The following is a 27362-nucleotide window of genomic DNA, read 5'->3' as shown; positions in this document are numbered from 1 at the left end:
TTTCTTTTTATGAAATATGTTATGTATCTAAATCATCTCATTAATATATATATATATATAAAAAATAATAAGAATATGTTATTTATTTGAATTGACTTAAAAAGAAGTGTCACAAAAAGCAAAATATACTATAAGATATTAATTTTTAAAGAATATAGGGAAGTTTTAAAATGTTGCTCACACTCAATCAATCATTTTAATTAACCTTAGTTGATTTAAGATTAAAGTAAGAATATATATATATAATCACAATTAATGTCAAAATTTGTGTATAAAAAATTCTTGCATTATATGATTGATCGGATGTAAATAGTGGCAAATTTATGCATAAGAAAATGGGTCACATGAATATAGTGCACATGTTATTTTGAAATTTTGAATTCGCCTCTAAATATTCGTCGTAAAATAATCTTTTCCACAATAATATTTTTCTTGTATCAAATTAAATAAATAAGGAGTAATATCTTAATCAAATTGTTCTATCAAACCAACCCCACCAACCCTACAACTCTCACCATTGGGTTTTTGATAGGTCCACCTAACCTAAATGTAATAAACCACGTGATATTCATTTTTTAATTAAAATTTAAAAATATTTGGAAGGATAAACTAATAAATTATTCAATAGAAAATTTTATCCATGACACATGTCCAGAGTTGTTTCAATCACCGACAGTCCCTTATCCTTTTTTTTTCTCATGTTAAGTTGATTTTTTCAATGGAATTTTTTTTATAATAATTGTGATAATACAAATGTGGTCAATGAACGATAAGAGAATAACCTTATCTACATTTATGTGATAGGGCAACTAATTTTTTTTAATCAATTTTGTGTGTTGTATGGTTGCTTCTTTCGTAATCAGATGTCTTGAGTTTGAATTTGAATATAATTTTTTTAGGAGAGTGTGCAAGCCCTACGCAATGTGAATTCGGCTAAGTCAATCTTTAATATAGGTATTAAACATCGATAAAAAGAACAGGAGATAATTTTCAAACATAATTTAGGTGAAAAGTAATGATGTCGGTATTCTAATTGATGATTATATAATTTTAATTAATGGTTGTTGAATGGTTACAATTCAATTGACAGTTTCTTCACTCTTAATTAATAAAACGCTTGCATGGTTTGACAAAAACAATTAAGTTAAAGAAATATTAATTAAGAAGGAATTAACTTTCCATAATAGTGACAACACAACAATGATTTACATTATGGAGTTGGATAATGCAAATAGTAAAAAAGAAAAAGGTAATAAATAAATATTTTGTACTTAATTTGGTAAGTGCATTAATGAACTTGATTTTACTATAATTTTTATAGAATATTCAAAATCATTATCTTAGTGGATCGCAACATAATCTAACTTTTGTCCTTATAATTAGTGGGGAAATCTTATACCTAACTAAATTTAAAGTTTCATTAGTAATATTCAATGTAATCTCATAAATAAAATTTCAAAAGAATAAATCTTATCTTGTCGTTTTGTAGAGGTACATTATTATTTTCAATAAATTCTCAATTTAAATAAAATATAATTTCATAATCTTTATAGATAGTATACAATAAAGTAACGTTCAATACGAATGATGAGCTAAATATGATCCCATATTAATGAGCAAAAACAAATCTAAAAATATGATTAACTAAGAAGTCACTTGTTATGAAAATAAATTACACAATAGAACCATTACTAAAGATATTCAAATTTCAAGATTTTTAACATTGACTTTATTGTGATATTAAAATAATCCCTTTAGATTTAAATATTTACTGACATTTTAGTGTATTTTTATAAGGGATAATTGTACAGAATAACAAACTTATAATCTAAAATAAATAGAGTAGCTATTGTTTGATTTAATTGCGCCCCGTAGCAAACGTTTGTCAGTCACCTCTCTCCCTCTAAATTCTCACTCGCCACTCTCCCTTTCTCGCTCGCTCCCTCTGTGCTCGCCTTTCTCGCTTTATACAACAGAATTGTATAAATTGTGTTTCTGTTTGTATAAAGTGAGAGAAAATTGTATATACACATGCAAATACATATATATTTGTCTTATACACTTATAATTATACAATACAAGTATTCCACTGCCCAATTCTCTTTTGCCTTTTTCTCTTTTTCGCTTTATACAAACACAGATTATACAAATATAATGTATAATTTATGTTTGTATAATGTATAATTTATGTTTGTATAAAGTGAAAGAGAGAGCGATTTTTGATATGCAAATATTTTTGTCAACGTTTTATACAAACGAGAGGCTAACAACAATTTATACAAATGGTCTGCCAGCGAAATTATACAAATCCGAAGAGGAGTCAACGAATTATACAATTGCTTCTTTTTGTATATATGTATAGCGAAATAAACATAACTTTCAATTGTATATGTATAGCGAAATTATACATATATATGTTTGCTATAGAGCGCAATTATGCAAACTTTGCTATAGCATACAAATATGTTTTTTTTGTTTGTTATATGTGAAAGTTGCTCCTTTTCTTTTTATAATGTATTTATACTTCATATAGTAAATTATAAATTTAGATGAATTGTTAGTCGAAAAGTTACATACGCCCCTTGCGCTTCCCATATGCCAATGTGTAGGAGTGTGCAAAAACCGAACCGACCAATAAACCGAACCGAAAAAAGTGTTATTGGTTTATTGTTATTGGGTTATTGGGTTAACGGTTATTTAATGGTTTTACAAAAAAAAATTATTGGGTTATCGGTTCATTATTGGTTTTTACTATTGGGTTATTGGGTTAACCGATAACCCATTAAGAATATAATAATTTACTATTTTAATTTTTAGTTATACATATATATAATATATTAAACAAAAAATATTAATATAAATAGTAGTATATTAGACTAAAAATATAAAAACCCTACGCAATAATTAGCACTACTTAACAATTAACTCTCCTCTCTACTTTTAGTTATTTAACCTTTAGGTTTTACTTTTTAGTATTACTTATTTACTTTAGTTAGTTTATAATTGACTAATATTAGCTTTTGCACGATTGCAAATATCTGCAATTTGATTAACGTCAAGAATTCAGATTGTGTTTGTTTTTTAGAAAAATAACGTAAGAACTTCATTTAGTTACCATAAGCATGGCCTCATTTGCTACTGTTTTGACTTTTGTCTATGATTTGGTTTTATTTGATTCTCTTTATTGCATAAAGAGGACATTGTTTTATATATTACGGTGATCGAAAATTGACCAAGTCTTTGTTGTGATGACCAAAATACAACAAGTTGGTCCTTGTTGTCCCGTTTGGAATGATTATTTCGATGTATGCGTATCGCGTCAAATTATTGGATAAGTCATATATTTGTTTTTGAAAGCATTTTTTTATTGGTTAAACCGAAAACCAAACCGTTAAAGACCTAAAACCGATAAATCGAAAACTGATAACAAATATCTTATTGGTTTGGTTATCGGTTTAGCATATTTAAAAACCGAAAACCGATAATACTTATAACTGAACCGAACCGACCGATACACACCCCTACCAATGTGTACCTACAAAATTCTCAAGTAAATAAAATAACATACGAAAGATTTTTGTATAATTATTTTGTCCTATATTGGGTCCAACTAAATTCAATTTATGAGAAATTATCTTATTAGACATACATACGTATCATATATACTAGTTTTATCTATACCGTCAAATAAGAGTTTTTTTTAATCATGTATTAATACACTTATATACATATATTTTTGTTACCAGATACACTAAAATAGGAAGAGAGACGAGCGAGATGGGGAGGGAGGAGAGTATCTCAGATACATACGAATCACACTAGATATATGTATCTGTACCAAATACATAAGAGAGTGTAGAGCGAGGTGGGAGGGAGACAAGTGGGATTTGTTATGTATTTTAGATACACGCGAATCCACTTGGACACAGTATACATCTAGAACAAATTACACCTAATTTTTATCTCATATATCCCGAGACAAATGAATCTAGACACATCAAAATCTATGTGATCTTCAACTTTAAATATGTATAAGTAGACATTTAAACTATAATAAAATTAAACAAGTAGACATACACGATTCACACATATCAAATATGTTCTCTTGTAAACTGCGTTGTAAATGTCAGCGGAGATCAAATTAAATATGGAATAAAACAAAGAAAGTTAGAAAATATTTGGGGAAAACACAACCGTAGAAACACGCAAAGCCACAATCTTTTGTTGCCTTTAAAAAGACCGAAAAGCTCACCAATTTTCCTCTCCTTTCTTCCTCCTCTTCAATTGGCCTCCTTGTTGCTCTCTCTCTCTTCTCCATCTTTCAAAACCCGAAAAAGGGTTACTTCTTTCTTGACCCTTCGTTCATTTTCTGTTAATTTTTTGTAGGATTTTAGGCTCAACTGATACTATTTTTGTGTATAAGAATCATACTGGTTTCTTCACAAGTGGGGTTCGGTCTTTGTTAGTACGTTTCAATACGGAGTTGGCGTCGGTGGGGGCAAACTCCTGCTGATTCTCTGATTTATTCCATTTGGGGTTGTTGAGATTTGTTTTATTTTTGGATATTTTTTATCTGATCTTCTGTTTAAGATCAGGGGAACCTAGAGAAGAAAAGGGTATCCTAAGATATCCTCTTTTTTTTTGAATTTATTCGTTGCCCAGATTGTTTAAAGTCTTCAAAAAGATGCAGCAAGATCAGCACAAGAAGGTTTCTTTCTTTCTTTATCTTCCTCTTTGAAATTCTTTAATAAAAAGGAGATCTTGATTGAGATTTCTTATTTCGAGCTTTTAAGATTTGAGGGTATCTGGTAAAGAACCCTAATTTGCCTTAAAAGACGAGTCATTATAGCCAAAGTTGATTGATTGAGTCAGCTGTGAGGATTATATAACTGTTTGTTTGTTTGAGGAAGCATGAAGTTGTTGACTAATTTTAGCTGCTAATGGAGGACTAAGTTATTTGATTATCTGAAATTTTAGTAATCTTCTAACCATATGAAGTTGTTGACTAATTTAGGCTGTTGTTTGTTTAGAATATATTGTTTAACAGAGATGGAGAATTTGCATATGAAGGACTAAGTTGTTTGATTATCAGAAATTTTAGTAATCTCTTAACCATATGAAGTTGTTGACTAATTTTAGCTGCTATGTAAAGTATTTAGAAATGTAGGTAGGTAACTCATTAAACAGAGATGGATGATTTGCATATGGAGGACTAAGTTATGGATGATTTGCATATGGAGGACTAAGTTATTTTAGTAATCTTTAAGCATATTGCCAATTAACATACTTGTGAAAATGCCCTTGTGGGATAAATTGTTTCGACTTTTTTGTAGGGCAGCATTCTTTTTACTTTTCTTCATAGTTTTGAAATGTTCTTTGTTTTCCTCTGCTTTTCTTCCTTTACTAGATTCTGGACTTCTACTTCATGCTAACTGCTGTGTTAGTTTGAAATGTAATCTGATGTTGTAGTCCTTTGATCGGGCCTCATTTGACTCTGAAATAGTATTTCATGATTGTCTAGTCTGATTTTCAAATTGGAATGTATTGTCTATTCAAGTCATAACTTAATCCTTGATTCTCTTTATGTTACAACAGAAGTCTACTGATCTGAATATAAGTGATACTGCATCAACATACACTTTGAGAATATCAAGCAACATGCAGATTTTATCTTATATTTAGTTTGTCTATTAGTCAGTAGACTATTGTAAACATGTCTGAGTTTTTGTTACTGTTTGTACAGAGTTCCAAAGAAGTGGAGTTCTTCACCGAGTACGGTGATGCTAATAGGTATAAAATTTTGGAAGTTGTAGGCAAGGGAAGTTATGGAGTAGTTTGTGCTGCAATTGACACTCATACAGGAGAGAAAGTGGCTATAAAGAAAATACCTGATATTTTTGAGCACATTTCTGATGCAATTCGAATTCTGCGTGAAGTCAAATTGCTTAGACTTCTAAGGCATCCTGATATTGTTGAAATTAAGCGAATCATCTTACCACCTTCAAGACGAGAGTTCAGAGATATTTATGTTGTTTTTGAGCTTATGGAGTCTGATCTTCATCATGTTATTAAGGCCAACGATGACTTGACACATGAGCACCACCGTTTTTTCCTGTATCAGATGCTGCGTGCATTGAAGTTCATGCACACAGGTAAAAGTCTTGTGAATTCGGTAACTATTGGTATTATGACATCTACCATCAACTTCTCCTAAGGATGTTTATTTTCAGCCCTGTTTTGACTGACATATATATATATATATATGTTCATTTCAGCTAATGTGTACCATCGAGATCTTAAGCCAAAAAATATATTGGCAAATGCAAATTGTAAACTCAAAATATGTGATTTTGGATTGGCAAGGGTTGCATTCAGTGATACTCCAACCACAACATTTTGGACGGTAAGCTTTCGTGTTAGCCCTATGCCAAAAGCCTTCTATAAGATTTACTTGGATTTAGTTTAAATCATAGAAAGCTTTATAAGATGGACATTTTCATTCATTTTACTCTTTGATTTGACTGAAATTTTCTTATTTTTTGTCTTCTTCTGATACATCATGCAGGATTATGTTGCTACAAGGTGGTACCGTGCACCAGAACTATGTGGGTCTTTCTTCTCTAAGGTAATTTATGTGAATAGCGTGCAGCTTATTTTAACTTTCATGTAAAAGATACTTTTTGTTTTGAACCTTATCTATGAGTTCCATTCTAGAACTTCATGTTAGTGGTTCTTCTAATAGATCAAAATACTTTTTTGTCAAAAGATATGTGAAACTACTTCTCAATTTTCCCAACACCCTCCCTTGGGGAGCCGTACTAGAAAAAAGGAAAAGAAAAAAACCAACTCATTGCAAAGGGTGTTGTAAATGAGTTGGTATTAGACACAATTGTGTTTATGCTCCATTTATCTCTCAAACTAATGTAGGGTCACACATTTATAGTCATCAATTAGTTAGCCACTTTATTGCTAGCCCATGCATAGTCACAGAACATGTTCACGCCTATTTTTGCTGGATTCAGTTGTTAAGATGCTTTTTTTGGCATCATATAAAGCCTCCCTTTTCCCATGCTTTAGAAAGGTGAAAAGGTACTTGTATACATAGTGTTAAAAGGAAGGGCTTTCTGGTTAGAATAGAAGATTTTTGTTCAGTTCTGAGTGTATTAAATAGTGATGTGTAGGTTAAAATCATTCTTGTTCAGGGAGGACTATTGAACTCTCCTGGACGTTGATTTTTCTATTCTTCAGGTAACTGTGTTAGGTCTTGCGTCAATTTCTCAGTAAGGCCTTACTGAGGTTTTTGCTGATTTGTCTTCTAATTCGTGTATGAATTCCCTGCAGTATACACCTGCTATTGATATCTGGAGCATCGGGTGCATTTTTGCAGAGGTTTTGACGGGGAAACCATTATTTCCGGGCAAAAGTGTTGTTCACCAGTTGGATTTGATTACTGATCTTCTAGGGACGCCATCAGTTGATATTGTATCTGGGGTAAGAGCTGTCAGTTAAATTATTTTTTTTTGCTGATGTTAGCATTGCCTGACAGCATGTTGATAGAAGACTACTCCTCTTGAGTGCAGGTTCGTAATGAAAAGGCAAGGAAGTATTTGACAGATATGAAGAAAAAAAGCCCAGTTCCTTTTACTGAGAAATTTCGAAAAGCAGATCCTTTGGCACTTAGACTGTTGCAGAGGTTGTTAGCATTTGATCCAAAAGATCGCCCAACTGCTGAAGAGGTACACTCCCTCATATATTTCTGATGTTAAGATTACGTGAATGACATCTCCACGTGCTTGTCCGTTTCTAATTTCATTTTCATTTTTTGTGTTTTTCCTCCTATCTTTTAGGCTTTGGCTGATCCGTACTTCAAGGGACTGGCCAAGATTGAGAGGGAACCTTCTAGTCAACCAATCTCGAAGCTGGAGTTCGAGTTTGAGCGACGAAGGGTCACAAAGGATGACATCCGTGAACTAATATTTAGGGAGATACTAGAGTATCATCCTCAACTTCTGAAGGACTACATGGCTGGAAATAGTGGTGCAAATTTTCTCTATCCTAGGTTGTAATATACTTCTCTACTATTTCTAGTCTCTATTTTCTTGTACCACTATATCATTACTGACTGACGGTGCGACAATCATTGAATTGCAGTGCCATTGGTAATTTCAGAAGGCAATTTGCTTATCTAGAGGAGAATAGTGGTAAAAGTGGCCCAGTAATACCTCCTGGTCGAAAGCACGTCTCTCTCCCGCGGTATGATTCCATGAGTTGTTTGTCTTGTTGGTTGTGTCAATGAATATGTCCTGTTCCTTATCTTTTATGCTTCTCTTCACTTTATCTTCCCAAAAAAGGAGTTTTTGTTTGTTCTTGTATTTGCTGGATAAGTAACCTGACTGAAAAGAAGTTGTACTTGCTTACTCCCGAGGAAGTTTGGATTTGGAATATTAACTTGTTCATCACATTGGAAACACTGTTACCTTAGAGCATGCCCCTTTCCCCCTTTTCCCTTTTGCTCTCTCCTTTCCTTTTTCAGTCTCTGCTTATTTGGGGCTTCATTACATATATTCTTAAATGTGTTGCAGATCTACTGTAAATTCCAGTACCATCCCCCCGAGAACACAGCAGAATCCTATGTTTGATCATAGGCAAGTAACAGAAAAGGCAACTGCTGGCGTCAGAGTCTCAGACCCGAAGGTTTTGCGACCACCACCTCGAGTACCCACAGGTAAGGTTGACATTGTTTGTGCTGGCACTCATAGTGATTATGTACCTTTTTGTCAACATCTTCAAAGTGAACTCAAATATTTCACCACATGTAATACATTGGACGAACTGGAACTCAGTACTCAGCTCAGGAGAAGGCTATTTAGGAAATCTTCTTAAGTCCCCTTGCGTGTGGAAGAGAGTGTGCATGTGTGTGTGNGGGGGGGGGGGGGGGGGGGGGGGGGGGGGGGGGGGGGGGAGCAAATAAGGATGAGGAGTGATCATATTTAAAGGTGCCCTAATGAGTGAGTATATACGGAATGCTGAAAGTTAGGAAGTGTTGTATGCTTGTTGGAATCACTTTTAATGTCCTTGTCAAATATTAGTGATAGTGGGTTGTGCATGTCTGTTTGTTTGATTCTTCTTTAATATTCATTTCTATCATTTTCAGCCAAACCTGGAAGAGTTTTAGGACCAGTTTTATCATATGATGGTGACAGAAGCATCAAAGAAGTCACTGATGGAAGAGTATATCCCCAGAACTCTGTTGTCCAACCTCATGGCATGTCTCCACATTATCTGTTCAGAAGTAACTCTACACATCTAGAGAGGTGTGGGACAGAAGCAGAGAAGGACCGCTCTCAAGTTAAACCGCAACATGGCCAGTGCATGGTTGCCAAGTCGTCCGCTAGTATGAGTTTTGAGATGAACACTAACCCATATTACCATACACAGGCAAGGGTAGCACAGTTGGGAGGTCAAATCGCCATGGATGCAAAACTACTACAGGCACAAACACAGTTTGGTGCAGTCGGTGCTGCAGCTGTTGCTGTTGCCGCTCACAGAGAGGTTGGCACCGTTCAGTATGGTCTAACCTAGTAGATACTATTGTTTGATGGTTCTTTGAATCAAGTGAGGACATCCACCTTGCAGTGAGACAGTGCAAGATGTGCATTTTCCCTCAGATCAATCAGCATGGGAGATCTGAAGAGGGATCTGTTAACCCGGTAGATGAAAACCATTTATTAGTCGTTAGGGTCTCTAAATAGGTATAATTTAGGTTCAGGTTACCCTGTTGAGTTAGTATTTATGCCCCCTTGTATGTGTGTGTATATATATAGGCGATGCATCATTGATATTAATGAAGAAAAAAATTGTTCTCCTGACTTCCTTTCCTTAACTCTTCATATTTCATGCGTGATAGAAGAAAGATTCTAAAGAGAAAAGGAACTCATTTGAAACAATGAGCAACAAAAGAGAGCAAGAGATTGATAACATAAATATAAATGAACTAAAAGTGTATTTGCTTGCTAAAGACGGATCAACAAAGATAGTGTACACAGACTTTTCACCTTTGCGTTGGAAGTGAGAGGTGGTCTCACAGTTCAAATAGTATGGAAAAAGAAATAACAACGGTGAAGAAGCCATTGTGTGTATTTGGAGTACCATCCCTGTGCTTTTATTGATTGATACTCTCCAGAATTAATCAGTAGAAGAAGATCCTACTGAGTGGATTTCAAGTAAACAATTCAACTACTATCTGTTCATCCTGTCATGTAACAAAATATTTATACCTGAACTTATGGATGACCAATATTTCTTTGCTGGTGCGGAAATACTTAAATTGACAGTGAATCCAGGCAAGTTTATGTACACCTCGCCTCGATGATAAGCACAGTTAAGCCAATGAAAACTCAGTATTTCACCTTTTCATTCATCATTTCTGAGGAAGAATTTTACTGCCTTATAACCTTATCACATGACTTTATGCATAGATGATTGAATATACAATATAATAAGAACATTTAATCATTAACATTAGATTTTACTGTTCAGATTTTGGCACATTTGCTTGTTAACAGTTGAGATCTGGCAATGGGATAATTCCTTCATAGATCGTGATCAAAGCTTTTGTTGGTAACTAAGTGATATTTCATAAACATAAACAAATGAATCTCCAAGCCTTGAGAGTTTCACTTGTGTATAAAGTGAAACAAGCAAAGAGAAAAGAAACAAAAAAAAAAAATACAATATTCCTAACTAAAAGTGAAACTAGCAAAGAGAAAAATGAAACTATCTATTCATCTGTCACAATGATATCAAAGTCGCTAACGACCCATTCAGCAAGTTGATTGCTGCTAACATATATCTCAGTTCCCAAATCAATAGATGGCCAATGCCTCTCAGCTGGTTTAGTAAATGGATCCTGCAATATCACCCAAGAAACAATGTTACAATTCATCTAGGGGTTAATGCATTCTTATTTTTCAGGTACGTTACCTGTAGTTATCTTTTAGGCAATCTAATAGTGTGTGGAGAAGTTAAACGCGTCAAAATATAGTCAAGTACCTGATAGAAGTAAAGTGATTGTGAGAGTCTCCCGACATCAAGTTCCCAAGTTCTTGGATCACCTATCCATCCTTCCCCTTTCTTAGTTGGATATCCATATTCACCCCAAACAGGGTGAGGCAGAATTTGAAGTATTTCCTGAGCTTGAGGGTTGCTATATTCATCACAGTGATTGAATGGTTCCTCAAGATACATTCCGTTGCCTGGGGAGCAATGCATATGATAAGCATCATAGGGAAATCTTGCCTCATCAGTACGATGAACTCGAGTTCCATTTGCAAAAGTATGGTAAATTGGGCACAACTTCAAATTCTCCTTGGGGTTGCACCCTGGTGATACAGTATGAATATCAGGATTGATGATCATTTCACTGTAACGCGTTACGTCTGTGGTGACATCCCCATCACAAGGCCGACCATTGTTCTTCCAGCAACTACCTATGTCCATTAGATAGAATTGGCTTCTTGGACCACCTCCTTTTATCACATCTAGTGTGAACCTCACTTTGAAATTTGGTGACTTTGGGACCTAATTCCATATCAGCAAACAGAACATAAGATTGTATAACAAGAAAACTACTACTACTACAACAACAACAACAACTATGACTCAATCTCAATCAAGTTGAGGTCAGCTGGGATCGGCTATATGAATCTCATTATACATGTCGCTCCATTTAAGATCGTCTCTATGTGTGTATTACCAGAAATTCTCTATATTTTGACAAGAGAAAGACTCCTGGCAAGCATTGGACCTAAAGTAAATGTACTGACATGACTAAAACATAATCACAGCTAATTGGTATCGCCTATAGGCATCATTTTCCGCAAGGTTTACATGGATTGTAGGTCTTTTTCAAGATATTGTATAACAAGAATATGATAACGACCATTAGGAAGAGAAACTTACTATTTTTGACATGCCTCTTGTTTCATAATGATATCCACCAGAAAATCCAGTAGTTGCATCAGACCTCAAGTAAAGCATCAACCAAGGGTACTTTGATGAAGTCTTCAACACATGATGAAATTTCCAGCTTCCTTTTCCAAGAATCTTATGCCAAGTAACAGAGAAAAATGAAGTATCATTCCGAGTCTTCGCTGTACTCATATCAGCATCCAATTCCCATGTCCCATGAAACCCCCCCTTCAACTTAGTGACCTTTGGATGTTTCCTATGACTATGTAATGTGCTATAATCATGGTATATCCTAGGCATATTCATGCACCCTTTCCCAAAACACGGAAATCGCGGTATTTGATCAAATGGTTGAGATGGTATGCCATTTCTGGGACAAATTGCTGCTGTTGTGTCCATGTTGCCACTCTTGAGCATGATCATCCAAAAATTCCATGGTTTTGGCTCATCTTGAACTTTGCATTTGTATCCTAAGAACAATTCTTTCCAAGCTGCATACATATCCACATTCAGGTAGTATTGTCCTAAGCTTTTGGCATCATGTATACTTAGTTTGTTATCAAGCTCATTCACCAAGTGAACCAGCTTTGCTGCAAGATCAATATTTTTACTGTTACTGTTTTCTATAAAGAAAATCAAAAGCATAATAACTTGCAACAGACAGCAAAAGAAAAGAGGTTAATATACTTTTTGACAGTATAATAAGTTCAATGTTAAGAATTCTAAAAGTCGAATCCATTAAATTAAATCCTGAATTCGTCTCTACCACAGTTCTAACTCGAAACCTTTAATTAACGAACATTAATTGTATATTATTCTATGCCTCACACATCTAACACTCACATGAGCCACAAAATAGTTTTTTAACTAAAGGTGTTAGATTCGAGTTATGTGGGACCTTGACCATGCGAATACCGAACATCACATAATGAAAAAAAAAGTAATATTGTATATTGACTTACTTCTATTATTTGATTTTTGGAGATCAAAACAATCAGCATGCCTAGGACTTCCCATATTAGGAGCTTCTTCATACACTTCATTACATTGATTCCATGCCTCTATAGCAACTCTTAAATTATCCCTTTTCATACCTGGATCTCCAATGGCTGATTTCGCTTCAAAACTACATGATAATCTAGCAAAAAATATAACTAAAACTACTTGAAAAATCACCCAAAATCTCAAACGTGAAGCCATGTTGTTTTTCAATATTTTCATCATTGTTAAAATAAAAAAATATACTAACCCCATTATATAAGGTTGTTAAAGTGTTTGATTTGGACAAGAAGTAAATTTGTAAGAGTTTTATCCAAATTGACATTTCGTAAATATTGTCATATTATCTCAATGTTAGAATCCTTTATAGAGTCAAATAACAGTCTTCTCTTGTATGAAAAAAACAAGTACTAGTAATAATAATAACAGAGAAATTTCGAAGTATGATAAATACAGAAAAAAAGATTACAAATTTTAATTATCATAGAATACTATTGCCTATCAACTACTCTAATACTACCTAAAAACTAGGATTCTTTTTTTGGTGTAACGCATTGGAGCTCCGACTAAATTCGGATTCCTCACTTCAAAGCCCATTCACGACAATCCCAACAGAATTTTCCCCATACTCAGAACTCGTAGTCCATCACTACACCACAACCCATGTTGGTAAAAAATAGGATTCTCATTCTTCTCTTGGCACAATCTTGAACTTCCCAGTTTGTTGTTGCTGCAATACAAACCCAAAAATCATTGTTTACGCAAAAAATTAACTTTTATGACAGTAAAACACAACTACTAATTTTAAATACGAGATCATATACAGAAGAAGCAGATCCAAAATTTAAATTCTATAGGTTCAAGAATCCAAGTTTCAAATACTTAAATACAAATCTAAGCTACAATTATAGCAACGAGTTCATCTAAATCCAATATTTTCTATAAGTAGAACAAATTTATGTGAAAAATACACTTAAAATTGAAACTAATAGTCTATCTAAACCTACAACTTTAGAAATAGCAGGTTAAATATTGAATCAATAAAGTTCAAATTTTAAATCTGCATCTGCACCTAAGATAACTAAAGGCAAGTTAATGTATATAAGTTAAATCCGAGCACGAAAAAATTGAAAAAAAGGATAAAAAGATTCAACCTTTTTCCATAGTTCAGTATGGCTACTGCAAAATCCAGCAACAACACCGCCATTTTTACGTCCTTCTGTGTATTCAATGCAGAGATCATGTTTCAACCCACAAGTAACATGGAAAGACAAAGGGCATTTCGGCTCAGAACAATCAATAGCACATCCTTTTTTGGATTTACAAATGTAACACTTTTTTTCCCATCTTCTTTTAGGAACTTTGCTGAAATCAATTCCTTCACGACCTTCTGGATCGACGAAGAAAACTTCGGGAACAAATAGTGAACAAACAACATGAGCCCATTTACCTTCATTCACAGTAGATTTCAATGCCCCGCCGGATTCAGGACAGAGACAACAAGTAAAAGATTTTGGGTTTGGGATCTCTGATTTTGAGGCTAAACATTGAGCACAAAACCAATCGCCTTCTGGGATTCCATCTGTAAAAGGATGACCGTAACAAGATGTATGAACCATCAAATCACAACCGTCACACAAAACGATTGGATCTGATGGATCTCCGTCTGTGCTATTACAAATAACACAAACAATCCCATCATCGTCATCGTCATCCTCATCCACATCAATGTCATCATCTGTTGTTTTCTCAACTAATTTTTCTCCCTTGATTTCATCGTCATTAAAACAAACTGGGTTGTACTCCTCATTGAGGTCAAATGGATGAAAAGCCCAGACACGTTTCTTCGCGGGCAAACAGAGAGTAGTAACAGTGCTGTTATTCGTAAAAGGTGGAGGAGTTTCTGGAGAGAATTTTCGCTTTTTAGCAGGAAGTTTTGATGATGAGACAGATCCATTTTGTTTTTGATCTTGTTGATGCATCAACATGAATCTTTTGGCTGGAGGTAAAACCTGAAGTTTGCCACCCATTGTTTTATTTTTTTGTGAGATTGAGAAGATTGTGTGAGAAACTGAGATGTGGAAGAAGAGGGAAAAGGGGATTATGAAGTAGAGAAAATTTGGAAGAAAAAACCCGGGAGGATTTGCAGTCAAATTATTTGAGTTTTTGAAAATTCTGGATTTCTGCCATTGATTTTGAACTTTTGCAGTTTCACTTTAGCGGGAAGTTTGAAGGGAATGGCTCCAAAGTTTAGAATTTTGCGCCAATTTCTGCGCAATAAAACGACGTGGTTCTATCTTATTATTATTTTTGAGATAAAGTATTGAAAACATCTCTAAATTTCACGCAAATTATTAGTTTCATTTGTGAATTATTGATAACTTTAAAAACACTTTTTTATTTGACTAACTGAATTAATGGGAAAATTGTATATAATAGCAAACTATTAATTCAAATTAAATGCTATAAATATAGTTTGATTTAATTGTACCCCATAACAAACTATTGTTACTTCGCCTCTCTCCAGCCACTCTCGTTCTCTCCCTCACCTCTCTCGCTTTTTATACAAACGCAAATGTATAAAATGTGTTTCTGTTTGTATAAAGCGAGAGAAAATTGTATATATACATATATTTTCGTTCCCCTCTCCCAAATCTCGCTCGCCACTCTCCCAGATCTCGCTCGTTCACTCGCGTCTCTCACTTTATACAAACACAAATTTATACATTATGTTTTGTGTTGTATAAAGTGAGAGAAAATTATATATACAAATACAAATACATATATTTTCGTCCTATACACTTGTGATTATACAAATACGATATTCTCATGCCCAGTTTTCTTTTGTCTTTTTCTCTTTCTCACTTTAAACAAACACATATTATACAATTGATCTTTTGTATATGTATACCAAAGCAAATTATACAACTGTTTTCTTTTGTATATGTATAACGAAATTATACAACTGCTTTGTTTTGTATATGTATAGCGAAATTATACAACTGCTTTCTTTTGTATATGTATAGCGAAATATACATATTTATGTTTGCTATGAAACGTAATTATGCAAACTATAGCTATAACATACAAATATGATTTTTATGTTTGCTATATGTGAAAGTTAACACATAAAATTAAATTGAGAGACTCTCAACGATTTATACAAACGAGAGGCTGACAACAATTTATACAAATGGCTTGCTAGCGAAATTATACAAATCTGAAGAGGATCCAGCGAATTATACAATTGCTTCTTTTGTATATATGTATAGCAAAATAGCCTAGTCATAACATGTTTGCTATGGAGCGCAATTATGCAAACTTTGCTATAGCATACAAATATGAATTTTGTGTTTGCTATAAGTGAAAGTTATTCTATTATACCCTAATCTTGTAACTTGAGTGAAATATACCTTTAAGTTTTTGCCAAGTTATGAGGTGTTTCAACAATTCTTTCAGATTTTTTATTAAGAGTCTCATGCTTCTACAAAAGTTTGAAACCACTTGTTATATTTCGTGGTAAATCGAGATGTATTAAAGTTTAGTTAGTCAAATAGAGAAGTATTTCTAAAACTGTCAATAGTTCGAAAATGAAACTAATAATTTAGTCAAGTTCAAGAATGTTTTCAATACTTCTCTCTTTTTATTTTGCACGCCCTATAAAATATACCGATTTAAATAAGTATTTTATCACAATATTCATATTAATTGATGTTTAATTTTTAAAAAAATATTTTGAAAAATAAGTAATTAATGTTGAGGATTAAAGAAAAAAAATATTCTCTTCATGTGTTAAAGTATAAATGTATTTTTAGTATAGTAGACGAATAAAAATCAACGAAAGAGTATTTGGCTAAATTATTTACGTACCATTTAATGTGATAAACGATTTTATGTTTCTTTTCGAACTTTGAAAACTTGGTTAAACTTCTTAGAAAATTACACAGATCACTTATTGGAGTAAATAGTTTGAGAAAAAAGTTTGCCTTCTTGGTTTTCTAAAGCTGAGGACTGTTACGCGATATTTAAGATTGCTTGAAAAAACAAAAAAGAAATATCATGTATTAATAAATTTGTAACAGATTAATAACGAGATAATCATATTCAACATCTTTCATCCCATTTCAAGTGTTTTATGTCAACATTGATGGTTTTTAAAACCATATATAAAATACTAGTACGAATTTTTTTAGTCTAGTTTTTAAAATACAATACAGTAAGAAATTTTTTGATAATCAGATTTCACTATTTTTGATTGCCAACATGGTAGCATAATTAATTTGGGGAAAAGGGAGTAGGACTGAAAAAGGAGCCACAAAATAGCATCACAATTCACAAGGAAATATAAATATTCCCAGCAATTTGTTCATAAACAAGTAGTGCTGGAAAATCCACTTTTGCTGTTAACTGCTACACTTGATAGCACAAGTTGCAAAATACTAACTGAGATAAATCAATTGCCCTGCCAGACTGAATATAAGTACCACTTTAGCCGCGGGATTCTGCCTGTTGCATACAACAAACAAAACTTTCTTTAGATGATATGCAAAAACAAACAACACTGTTCTCGTGCATATACCAGTTCAAGTTATCTCAAACATTGGTGTAGATCTAAAAGCCAGACACACTAAGGTCTTTTCAGCATGAAGGAGAAGAGTATAATATCTTGAATTCCTGAGCACAACTACCCCTCCCCGACCAACAAAAAGAAAGAAGAAGAGGAGCAACCACAAGTCGTAATATCATAAGAAGATGACTCACTTAAAATCATATCTAAAGAAAAAAATAAGATTGGAGAGAAGTCGCCTCAGTTAACTTTTTTAACAATATATAAGAGTCCATGCAAAAAGAACAATACGAGCAACACAACCAGCTTGCATCGACTCAAAACAGTGTTAGTTCGCTTACATTACATCCTGTGTTTGCCAAGGATTTCCTAGTTTATTTTGAGACTTGCATGTCAATAAGCATAAGTAGAGATTTTGGGAAACTCCTTGTGTTACAAAATCTCTAATTTTTGTCTTAAAAGATACATCAGAATTCAGAAAAAAGAATGACTACTACAACATTTGATGAAACAACTTGGCATTTCGACCAACTTTTTCAAGCTATAATTTTGCAACTGAGAACCTAGTTAGTCTGACTTAATACGTTCTCCATAAAAGATACTTTTGGTGGGAAGTGTACAAAACAAAATACTTCCTTAAAGTAATCTTCCAGAGTGGTTGAATGTAAAGATCACTAATTCACTAGCTCATAATGAATGATCAATGTGGTGATAAGGAATCCATAATGATGTTAAGTTGTGGTCATTTGTAGTAAAGAGTAGAGTTAAAGCAATATTTAAATGGTAGTGGATCATTTTATGGAACAGAGGTATTAAAGAAGGAAGCAAGAATTGACTTTCCCTCCTACATGTATCTCTTCCCCACATTTGCTGCCAAACTTTTCCGTGAGGAAACCATTATGTAGAGTCCAAGACAACCAAAGTTCACAATTACTTCATCAATAAAAACATGTTGTCTTAATAAATAGGGCCTAAATATTGCAATATTTCTGTTATAAAAGGCTAAAGAGATCCAAAAGAAAATCACAAAGATAGAGAGAAGAGAAAACTGGTCTTAGAACGTTGCTAAATTACTTAAAAAACAAGCAGTCATCTGGTAAAAGTACTCATTTGGATAATGATAAGTAAACACTCACCGGAAAATTTCATGCTCGAGTCATCGATGAACTCGTTTAGACATTGGTTATAACCTGGAAATAAAAGAAAGATTAGAATATGAATTACAAGGATAGGTCCTAAAAAGTAGTATATTTCATTATATGAATCAAAGACACCTTTGAAAACCTAAAAAAGAGTACATTGCCTTCAAACCATGAGACCAAATAAACAGTGGCTTGAACTACAAACTAGGTTTCGCAGAATCAACAAAGCAGTAGAACGGCATAACAAATATCAAGAAGTACTAGTACTACTTGAGCAAGAAAAACAATCTCGTAGCAACACAACTAGATTATCTCCCAAAATTCAACCCCATACAATTCTCCTTCTTTTCAGTTAATTTTTTCCTTTCCAACTCAATTTAGCTTCAGTTTTCTGATGTCTGTCAGCATCTTTACTAATTAAGAATGAAAAGAATTCACCCTTGTTGAACATGTAGATTATTCACCCTTGTTTTTGAGATGGGGTGCAGCAATGGGTTGAGCAGTATGGTTTCTAGGAGGAAAGTTATGGCGGTAAAGTTGCCATCCCAGAGCACTCCGTCGGTCCACACATGAGTTCAGATGTACATGGTTTCCTGGGCCTGTGTCCTATAGAATATCACAATGTACTAACAGGTAAGAGCACTTCAAAATGTTTACCTTTAAACCCAATTTAAGGTCATACTTGGAACTTGGAAGAGCTCCTCGCTAACTTAAAACTCCATCTTGGGTTAGTGAATTATCGTAAATCTCATATTTCCATCCACAAGTGCAAGTTCATACAAAAATTGCAACTCCTCCCAGCAAATATAAGGGAATGAGAACGGATCACAACAAACGCTACTAGAAAGCTACCATATTATACCACATTTGATTGAAGTTATTTTGGCACACAAAGCATAGCAGAATGGCCCTCTGTACCTAGTCAACTTTGATACACCAACACAGTACAAGAATAAGTGCTTATCACAAATTTGCAAACAGACTTTGAGCCCCAAATACTTGAATGCCCGTTTAAGTCAAAAGTCATCAAGATTTTATGAGATAAGATGGTAAAAGTAAAACAGGTAATAAGCTGATAAGATGGTAAATGTAAAAAGGCACATGGAAACTGCAATAAGCTACTGAACTAGCTCTAAGAAAAGTGTCTGCCTTACCAGCTAAACTAATTTACGACATCTAATTACAACACATACATATACAGAAAAAATCAATATCCTTTTAGCAGAGAGACAGAATATAATTTTTTATCTTTTAATGTCAAACATATCCTACTAGTTTAATACCTCCCCCACCCCACCCCTCCCCACCCCTCCCCTCCTCTGCGTAATAGCAAGGTGGCATATACCCGGATTAAGTTTGGGATTAAATTTTATACTTGTTTCGTTGAAGGTACAAACTGAAATTTATACCTCAAACATGGTATTATTTTATCCCACCCGGGGGATAAATTAATCCCGTGGTTATAGGATTATAATCCTGGGAATTGGGATAACTTTGGATGTGAACCAAACAACCCCTATGCACAATTTCATACTATACTGAGCATTCAAATATTTTTTTAATAATGAAAAAAAGAAGAAAAAAAAACGATCACCTAAAAGATTCCCAAAACTTTTTCTTATGAGGAAAACATAATGCCTGCCCACTTTTAGGCGTGGTAGACAACCAAATCCACAAATGAATCTTTATACTTGATTAACTGACTTCATTTTTCTTCACAACGAAAGACAACTTTCCCTTTACATTTTTTTAACATCAAGAACAACTAATAGCTCGAGCAGCGGAGAAGCACTTAAAGAGTGTAAGGGATTTAGGAAGTAGGAGTAAGACAAAATACACACATTGCGAGTCTAGCCAGCAAGATAGGAATGAAGTTGAGGTGAGATTAGATGGAACTGAGGTACCTAATGAAGACGGTTCAGAAATGCAGTCTCAATATTCCAGAAGGGCAATTTGATAGATGTTATGCCTAGCAAGTGCACTATAGTAGGAATATTGAATTGGAATACTGCCAAAGTTTATGAGATAAGAGGATACCCAGGCAAAGTGAAAATCAAGTTCTATAGAACGACAGTAAGTTCAGTTAAGCATGACGAGAATTGAGTACCTGGAGTGCAAGACTCATTAAGTGGTAGTAACATAAGAAAAAAAACTCACTCTGAATGATTTAAGACTTGGATTTTTTTTTAAAAAAAACAGACTTAATAACAGAGATCTGAATGATTCAAATTAAGACCTTTATTAAGTGCAAACAAATTGAGGCCTTGGTATATTAGAAGAAGTATAGTTACTATAGTATATTAGAGGACCTCTAATGTTTGAGAATCCTTAAATATGGAGTATTGAAACATCACAAACCCAAATAGAGGCCTAGGGCCTAGTTGTTGTTGTAAGAACTGTTAGAACATGAATAGGTTTATACAATCCTATTACATGAATAAGTTTATACAATCCTATTACATAAATAAGTTTATACAATCCTATTAGAAAGAGACGGACCCACATGTATAGGTGGGGGTGCACGTGCACCCGTTAACTACGAAAAAAATCACATATATATACATATCAGAGAATATAATAAGGAGTGCACCCTTAGAGAAACATAAAACAGCTTTAGTCTGCTTGGTAGAAGCGAGGAAATTCACCCCTGTAACCTGCATTCGATCCTCGTCAGCATCCCATTTTTTACTCTTTTTATTACTTACTCTTTTTATCACAAACTAAAGGGTTTATTTATAACGTCAAAATTGCTAAATAAGGGGGATAGGGTTTATTTATAACATCAAAATTGCTAAATAGGGGGGATAGGGTTTATTTATAACGTCAAAATTGTTAAATAAGGGGATTCAAATTCATGACCATCCAATAGCTATTAATGACTAATCAAATACGACATTATCCATTAACCGTCATTAAAAAATTCGCTATTATCCATTAATCGTTATTGAAAAATTTGCTATTATCCATTAATCGTTATTGAAAAATTCGCTAATGCTTAAATTATGATATTATTAGTGCATCCAAACTTTTTAAATCCTGGGTTAGCCTCTGATTAGAATAGGAATAAGTTTATACAATTCTATTAGAATATGAATATGTTTATACAATCCTATTTAAAATAGGAACGGGAATAGTAAATAGTATCCTACTTGGTAAAGGATTGTATAGTGGATTTGTAGTATGTACAAATAGGGTCTCAATGTAATAATATAGACATGACAACAATTCAATAATACTCTTTTTCAATATTTCTCACATGATATCAGAGCCTCTACGATCTTGGTAGAAGATCAAAGAGTTCCCGCTGCTGGCGGGTGGCTATTACTTATATATGCTCTGCCCGTCTGGCCAATGATTAGTTAACAAAAGTAGGACCAATGATACATGCATGAACCCCATATTCCAGGGGAGAAACTTAGGCAGACAGGTGGTGCCGTACATCAATTTTCGATGACTTTCTAGGGGTGTTTTGTGTCAACCCCATATCCGTCGGTATTTGTGTAGCACCGTTCCATCTTTTCGATGACTACTTTTTCATATTTAATTTAAGTAGCACCGTGCCATCTTTTCAGTGACTACTTTCTTTTATCTAATTTGTGTAGCACCGTGCGATCTTTCCGGTGACTACTTTTTCATATCTAATTTGTGTAGCACCGTGCCATCTTTCCGGTGACTACTTTTTCATATCTGATTTGTGTAGCACCGTGCCATCTTTCAGGGGACTACTTTTTCATATTTAATTTGTGTAGCACCATATCATTCTTTCGATGACTACTTTTTTTGCCTATCTGATTTGTGTGGCACTGTGCATCTCTCCGGACTACTTTTCATATTTAATTTGCGTAGTACCACGGATTTTCCTGAACTACTTTCTCATATCTGAGTTGCATAGCACCGTGTCTTTTTGGTGACTCCTCAAATTTGATCTGCGTGGTTCCATTCGTCTTTACGGTGACTCCTCAAATCTGATTTGCATAGGGCTGTTCCATCATTCCGACCCTACCCATATAATTTCTCTTTTTCAGTAGGGTCGTGCCATCATTCCGACCCTACCCATATTATTTCTCATTTTCCAGTTGGGTTGTGCTATCATTCCGACCCTACCCATATAATTTTATTTCTTAGATCGTGACCATTAAGCCATCAAATCTAATACTCTGGCGTATGAGCATGTTCCGGCCAATTTTTCGGTGACTTTCTTGTTTAATAACGACTCATCTATTGATTCCAACACGATCCATATACTTTATACTAGAGTTTGAGCACTTTGTTGCTCAGGGGGAGTTTAGTAGCCTTGTAGGTCGATTATGTAAGTCACTCTATGGTCTAAACAGTCGTCGCAGATTTGGCTTGGGAAGTTCAACACTATAATTTTATCACTCCGTGTTTTATCGGCATTATGCATCAAATTCAATATTTCATGAGAAGATTAAGCACATTGAGATTGACTGACATTATGCATCAAATCCAGTATTTAATGATAAGACAAACACATTGAGATTGACTGTCAATTTTATGAAGTCAACTAATCAACTTGCAGATATCTCACCAAGCCCCTCATTGGTCCTCGCATTAATTACATTTGTAACAAGCTAGGTACATGAATTGTATGCACTAGCTTGAGGGGGAGTGTTAGAACATGAATAGGTTTATACAATCCCATTAGAATAGGAATAAGTTTATTCAATCCTATTAGAATATGAATAAGTTTATACAACCCTATTAGAATAGGAATAGGTTTATACAATCCTATTTAGAATAGGAATAGGAATAGGAATAAGAATAGAAATGAGAATAGTAAATAGTATCCTACTTTTTTTTTTTGATAACCGAGAAATCCGTCTGTGACCCGCCCTTTGGACCAATCACAGCCTTCTAAACTCGGTGGAATAGAGTCTCAAAGTAATAATGTAGACCGACAACAATTCAATAATATTCTTTTTCAAAATTTCTCACAAGAACAAAAGAAATTTTTTATTTTTCAATGCATACAGGATCTGACAGAAACTAGATACTCTTTTCTCCAGTGGTTTCCCATAATTTATAATCTGATAGAAGATCCAACTCTAAGCAAGTTTTAATAGTGCAATGTCATTAAACGAGGTGAATTCACTTTTCTGTATAAATGAATACGAGGCTAAAGTTCAAGCGACCACATATCAGAAAATGTAATTAATGATTTTGCAGACAACTATTTAGATTAGATGCAACAGACATTAATAAGAATCCAGCAGGCAGTTAAAACTTTTCTCACAAAAAGCAAGACAGTAACAACATTAAACAACAATCTCAGTACAAAAACTATTTATCAAAAAGATCATTCAGTATAAAATTTCAAATCTAATTCTAAGATCCATTCTGAAGTACCGGAAAGTAGCAGGCACAACACCATGTGACAGCCTACATTAACTAGTTTATCTGGGTCCTTGAGCTCGCTGCACATCATAACCACCCCAAGCACCAGGCCCATGTCCATATTGAGAATAACCTTCAGCACCACCCTGCACCTAAAATATAAAAGAACAACTAAACTTAGAAAATAAAATACTAAGGAAAAGAAGTCACATTTCATCTAGATGAACAAGAGCAAAATACTGGTGTCCTTCTGCTCACTTTGTAATCCCATCAACTGCCAAAAACACAACAGAATTACTTACAGGATGAGCAGGGTTCATAGGATTCATTCCGTAATTAGCAGGATAATAATTCCCTGGATAACCAGATTCCGGATTCCCATAATTTGCATTGTACCCTGCACCTGTGCAGATAAAGATGAACTTCATGGAACTGGTACAGTACTAATAATCTACGTCCAATAAAACATGAGAAATTTTAAAGCAGCAGCTGCGAAAGATTACGTGTGTGTCTCTGTCTGTCTATATACAAACAAAAAATTAAACAGGGCACCGATTGGAGCAATCATATCCAACTGAGCTTGTCAGGGTCTCAGGGATTTGAACCTCCAATAAACTATTACAAACCCCTTTTTTTGTTATTTATTATTTAATAAAAGAGGAGAGAAACAGTATTATATGGAGCAAATTCAATACACTCCAAAGAAGCTTGTGAAGGACTTAAACCTAATGTAAAATTTGATAAATTCTACTATCCACTTAAGGTAAATATTATTAGAAAAACTCTGAATTCTGATATGAAGCAATAAATCAAATAGACAACCAGGTAACTGCGTGAACCATATAGCAGCTTAATACATTAAAACAACGTCACTATTCAATCGTGCTTAAAAGTGCTCAATCAAGCAAAGACAATTCCGCTGAGAAACACAACAGCAAGGAAAATTTGTCTTCATCAGAAGATGGATCTTTCAACGTGCTTTTTCATATCTGCATTTTACAGTTTCTGAACTTGGATATGGAAAAGTACCTGGATTCCCAACAGCTGCTGCTGCTCGGGCTCTTTTTTCTGCATTAGCAACCTCAGCTCGAAGTTTTTCAAGTTCTCGAGCCATTGTTAGCAATTTTTTCTCCATAACCTGACCATGTTCATAGTTTTCTGCGTATCCTTTCTTCTCATTCTCAATAGCTGCCCTGTAAGCCAAGAGTACAGTAAGAAACTATCAATTTGAAAATGTTCCACAGAGAGCAGAACTCTGGGGAAAAGAATACCTTGCTCGCTGCAGCTCTAGTTTTAGACCTTCAATTTCAGCTTTTATTGCTGGAGCCTGCTGTACATCTGCAGTCATTCTACTCAAATCCTGTGTCATTCTTTGATACTCAACAGTAAGCTCTTGTCTGGCAGCAGTGAACTCCTTAATATCCGAGCGCACTCGCATAAGCTCTGACCTCATACCATCAGCTACTTGGAGATCCATTTCCAACTTAGCAGACTTCTCATAAAGCTCTCTCATTTGCACATCAGTTTCCATACGCAAAGAACGGGCATAATGATCAGTTCGCTGAAGTTCGTATTGAGCAGCTTCAACTTCTTGTTTCAGTGCTACATGAGTTGCAGCCAACCGCTGGTTATCAACTAATAATCCTTGAATCTCATCATGCTGACTAGCCAGGTGTTCTTCAAGAACAGCAGGGTGTGGAGGCATTGGTCTGGAGCCCATTCCAAACTGTGATTCTCTCATTTCTTCAAGCATTGCTGGATGAGGCACCGGCATGCGACCCCTACCAAACTGGGACTCATGCATTTGCGGAGGAAGTCCACCGTGAGGACCACCTTTCATTGGTAGTGGACGCCCGCGATTTCGACCAGCCATCTTCTTTGTTTTATCTTGTCTTGGTTATGAAATGATCAAATATATCTGTTAGAAAAAAACACCAATTGATATCAGTGACTTATGAAAACTACGATGGATAAAGGAATAAGGGGGTGTTAGTAAATGACTTCCATCCCACCCCAAACCCTTGACCTAAAATCAATAGTGAGGGACAGAGCATCAACATAGCATAAAAGGGGAAAAAAACTTCTACACCTAAGCAGTATCAATTTTTTTTTTACAGATGACACCCAAAGCTGTGACCTAGTGGTTTATGAAGTGGGTGAGCACTTCGAAGGTGGAAATGAAAAACAACAAATCAATGACGGCTCAACCCTAAAGCCACTAAAGCAGTGGAAACAAATAAGTGCCTCAAAATTACAAACCCCTGAAAAACCCTAAACCCCCAAATTCAGTTCAAACGAACACACAACGATATATGATTATCATGCATGAGAAAAACGAAGCTCAAATACAAACATATATACATCCGAAGACGCCAAATCGCACAGAAAAAGAAATAAATTCTAGCAAGAAGCAAGATTAAACGAACACAGAGACAGTAAACCCAGAAGATGAAGGAGATACATACCTAAAAAGAGCTGAACAAATCTGATGAAGGCGATGTAAACTGTTAATTGTGAAAAGCACCGTATTGAGTCATGGCAGAATGAACGCTGCGCTTCCAAGGACAAAAAATAAAACAAGTATTTATTGTTTGTAATGTTTAAAAATATTTATACAACATTAGAAAAAAGAAGAAAAATAGTGATTGAAAATTCAAACATGTACATTTTAATTTAATAACAATAAAAATTTAATTAATTTTTTTTTTATAATAGATATTTAAGATAGTTTCTCTCTATAAAATAATTTTAATAATAAAAGTACGTTAATAATTATCTTTTTTTGTAATTTAACTCTCAAAAACACTTTTAAAAAAAAAACAGTCAAACACAATTTGCTTATAAAAACACTAATTAGTCAAACAAATTTATTTATTTTTTCCAAAAGCACTTTTTTGAAGAACCATTTTTAAAAATGCTTTTAAAAATAAGTTGTTTTTAGCAGCAATTCCAAACAGGCTCTTAGTTGGTATGGAGAATTGATTGATCCCCTTTAATACCTTATGAGTCGAGCCTATCTCATAGGGTTTGCCTATGCGTTTTACATTCTCTGTGTGGTTTGCAGGCTATATCATTATAGCAACTGCAGGTTATACTAAAATTTTTAATAAAAAAAAATTACCTTGAGATTTCTTTCGAACATTTTAAGCTCAAACTAATTTAATCATCATATAATTAAATTTAAAAATACATTGTCTTAACTTTAAATATCTTCTAAAGATAACAACAGAAAGAAAAATATTATACAAGTAATAAATGATACTCCAATTGACATATTCCATAAGGTGAAGTCTTAATTATATTTTTAATCACTTCTAGAATAATTCAAT

General features: G+C 34.1%; 4 protein-coding genes across 5 annotated transcripts; 1 reads left to right on the top strand and 3 right to left on the bottom strand.

Moving 5' to 3' along the window:
- The first annotated feature begins 4208 nt into the window (after positions 1-4208).
- LOC125875912 (mitogen-activated protein kinase 19-like) lies at positions 4209-9824 on the top strand. Its single transcript, XM_049556977.1, has 10 exons — positions 4209-4708; positions 5744-6152; positions 6276-6403; positions 6566-6625; positions 7342-7491; positions 7581-7736; positions 7848-8059; positions 8152-8253; positions 8583-8725; positions 9155-9824. Exons 1-10 carry the CDS (start codon positions 4685-4687, stop codon positions 9580-9582), a joined length of 1812 nt encoding a protein of 603 aa, XP_049412934.1. The 5' UTR covers positions 4209-4684; the 3' UTR covers positions 9583-9824.
- Positions 9825-10780: 956 nt separating this feature from the next.
- On the bottom strand, positions 10781-13194 carry LOC125875914 (uncharacterized). Its single transcript, XM_049556978.1, has 4 exons — positions 12933-13194; positions 11962-12560; positions 11053-11580; positions 10781-10909 (listed from the first exon to the last, which is right to left on the bottom strand). The coding sequence occupies exons 1-4, from the start codon at positions 13192-13194 to the stop codon at positions 10781-10783; spliced, it is 1518 nt and encodes a 505-aa protein (XP_049412935.1).
- A 229-nt stretch (positions 13195-13423) lies between these two features.
- LOC125876494 (uncharacterized) lies at positions 13424-15022 on the bottom strand. The gene is made up of 2 exons (XM_049557685.1): positions 14124-15022; positions 13424-13699 (listed from the first exon to the last, which is right to left on the bottom strand). Exons 1-2 carry the CDS (start codon positions 14997-14999, stop codon positions 13655-13657), a joined length of 921 nt encoding a protein of 306 aa, XP_049413642.1. The 5' UTR covers positions 15000-15022; the 3' UTR covers positions 13424-13654.
- A 2187-nt stretch (positions 15023-17209) lies between these two features.
- On the bottom strand, positions 17210-26629 carry LOC125876615 (protein FLX-like 1). 2 transcript variants are annotated; one of them, XM_049557835.1, is made up of 7 exons: positions 26499-26629; positions 25305-25951; positions 25063-25226; positions 24336-24436; positions 24046-24185; positions 18673-18726; positions 17210-17475 (listed from the first exon to the last, which is right to left on the bottom strand). In XM_049557835.1, exons 2-5 carry the CDS (start codon positions 25904-25906, stop codon positions 24093-24095), a joined length of 960 nt encoding a protein of 319 aa, XP_049413792.1. In that variant the 5' UTR covers positions 25907-25951; positions 26499-26629; the 3' UTR covers positions 17210-17475; positions 18673-18726; positions 24046-24092. The 2 variants fall into 2 exon arrangements, with proteins under 2 accessions (XP_049413792.1, XP_049413793.1); XM_049557836.1 differs by having other exon boundaries at positions 17210-17471; positions 26499-26598.
- Positions 26630-27362: the final 733 nt, after the last annotated feature.

Source organism: Solanum stenotomum, chromosome 9 (genome assembly GCF_019186545.1).
Source record: "Solanum stenotomum isolate F172 chromosome 9, ASM1918654v1, whole genome shotgun sequence".
Classification (NCBI taxonomy): domain Eukaryota; kingdom Viridiplantae; phylum Streptophyta; class Magnoliopsida; order Solanales; family Solanaceae; genus Solanum; species Solanum stenotomum.
This window is presented reverse-complemented; position numbering and strand designations above follow the sequence as displayed.

Excerpts from the sequence above, each read along its gene's own strand:
- LOC125875914 (XM_049556978.1), bottom strand. The coding sequence starts at position 13,194 with ATGATGAAAATATTGAAAAACAACATGGCTTCACGTTTGAGATTTTGG. Across the intron at positions 11,581-11,961 it reads CAAGAGGCATGTCAAAAATA|GTCCCAAAGTCACCAAATTT; the intron begins GTAAGTTTCTCT and ends ATATGGAATTAG. Across the intron at positions 10,910-11,052 it reads AATCACTTTACTTCTATCAG|GATCCATTTACTAAACCAGC; the intron begins GTACTTGACTAT and ends GTGATATTGCAG.
- LOC125875912 (XM_049556977.1), top strand. The coding sequence starts at position 4,685 with ATGCAGCAAGATCAGCACAAGAAG. Across the intron at positions 6,153-6,275 it reads ATTGAAGTTCATGCACACAG|CTAATGTGTACCATCGAGAT; the intron begins GTAAAAGTCTTG and ends TGTTCATTTCAG. Across the intron at positions 6,404-6,565 it reads CAACCACAACATTTTGGACG|GATTATGTTGCTACAAGGTG; the intron begins GTAAGCTTTCGT and ends TACATCATGCAG.
- LOC125876615 (XM_049557835.1), bottom strand. The coding sequence starts at position 25,906 with ATGGCTGGTCGAAATCGCGGGCGTCCACTACCAATGAAAGGTGGTCCT. Across the intron at positions 25,227-25,304 it reads CTAGAGCTGCAGCGAGCAAG|GGCAGCTATTGAGAATGAGA; the intron begins GTATTCTTTTCC and ends CTTGGCTTACAG. Across the intron at positions 24,437-25,062 it reads AGCAGCTGTTGGGAATCCAG|GTGCAGGGTACAATGCAAAT; the intron begins GTACTTTTCCAT and ends TTATCTGCACAG.
- LOC125876494 (XM_049557685.1), bottom strand. The coding sequence starts at position 14,999 with ATGGGTGGCAAACTTCAGGTTTTACCTCCAGCCAAAAGATTCATGTTG. Across the intron at positions 13,700-14,123 it reads ATACTGAACTATGGAAAAAG|CAACAACAAACTGGGAAGTT; the intron begins GTTGAATCTTTT and ends TTTGTATTGCAG.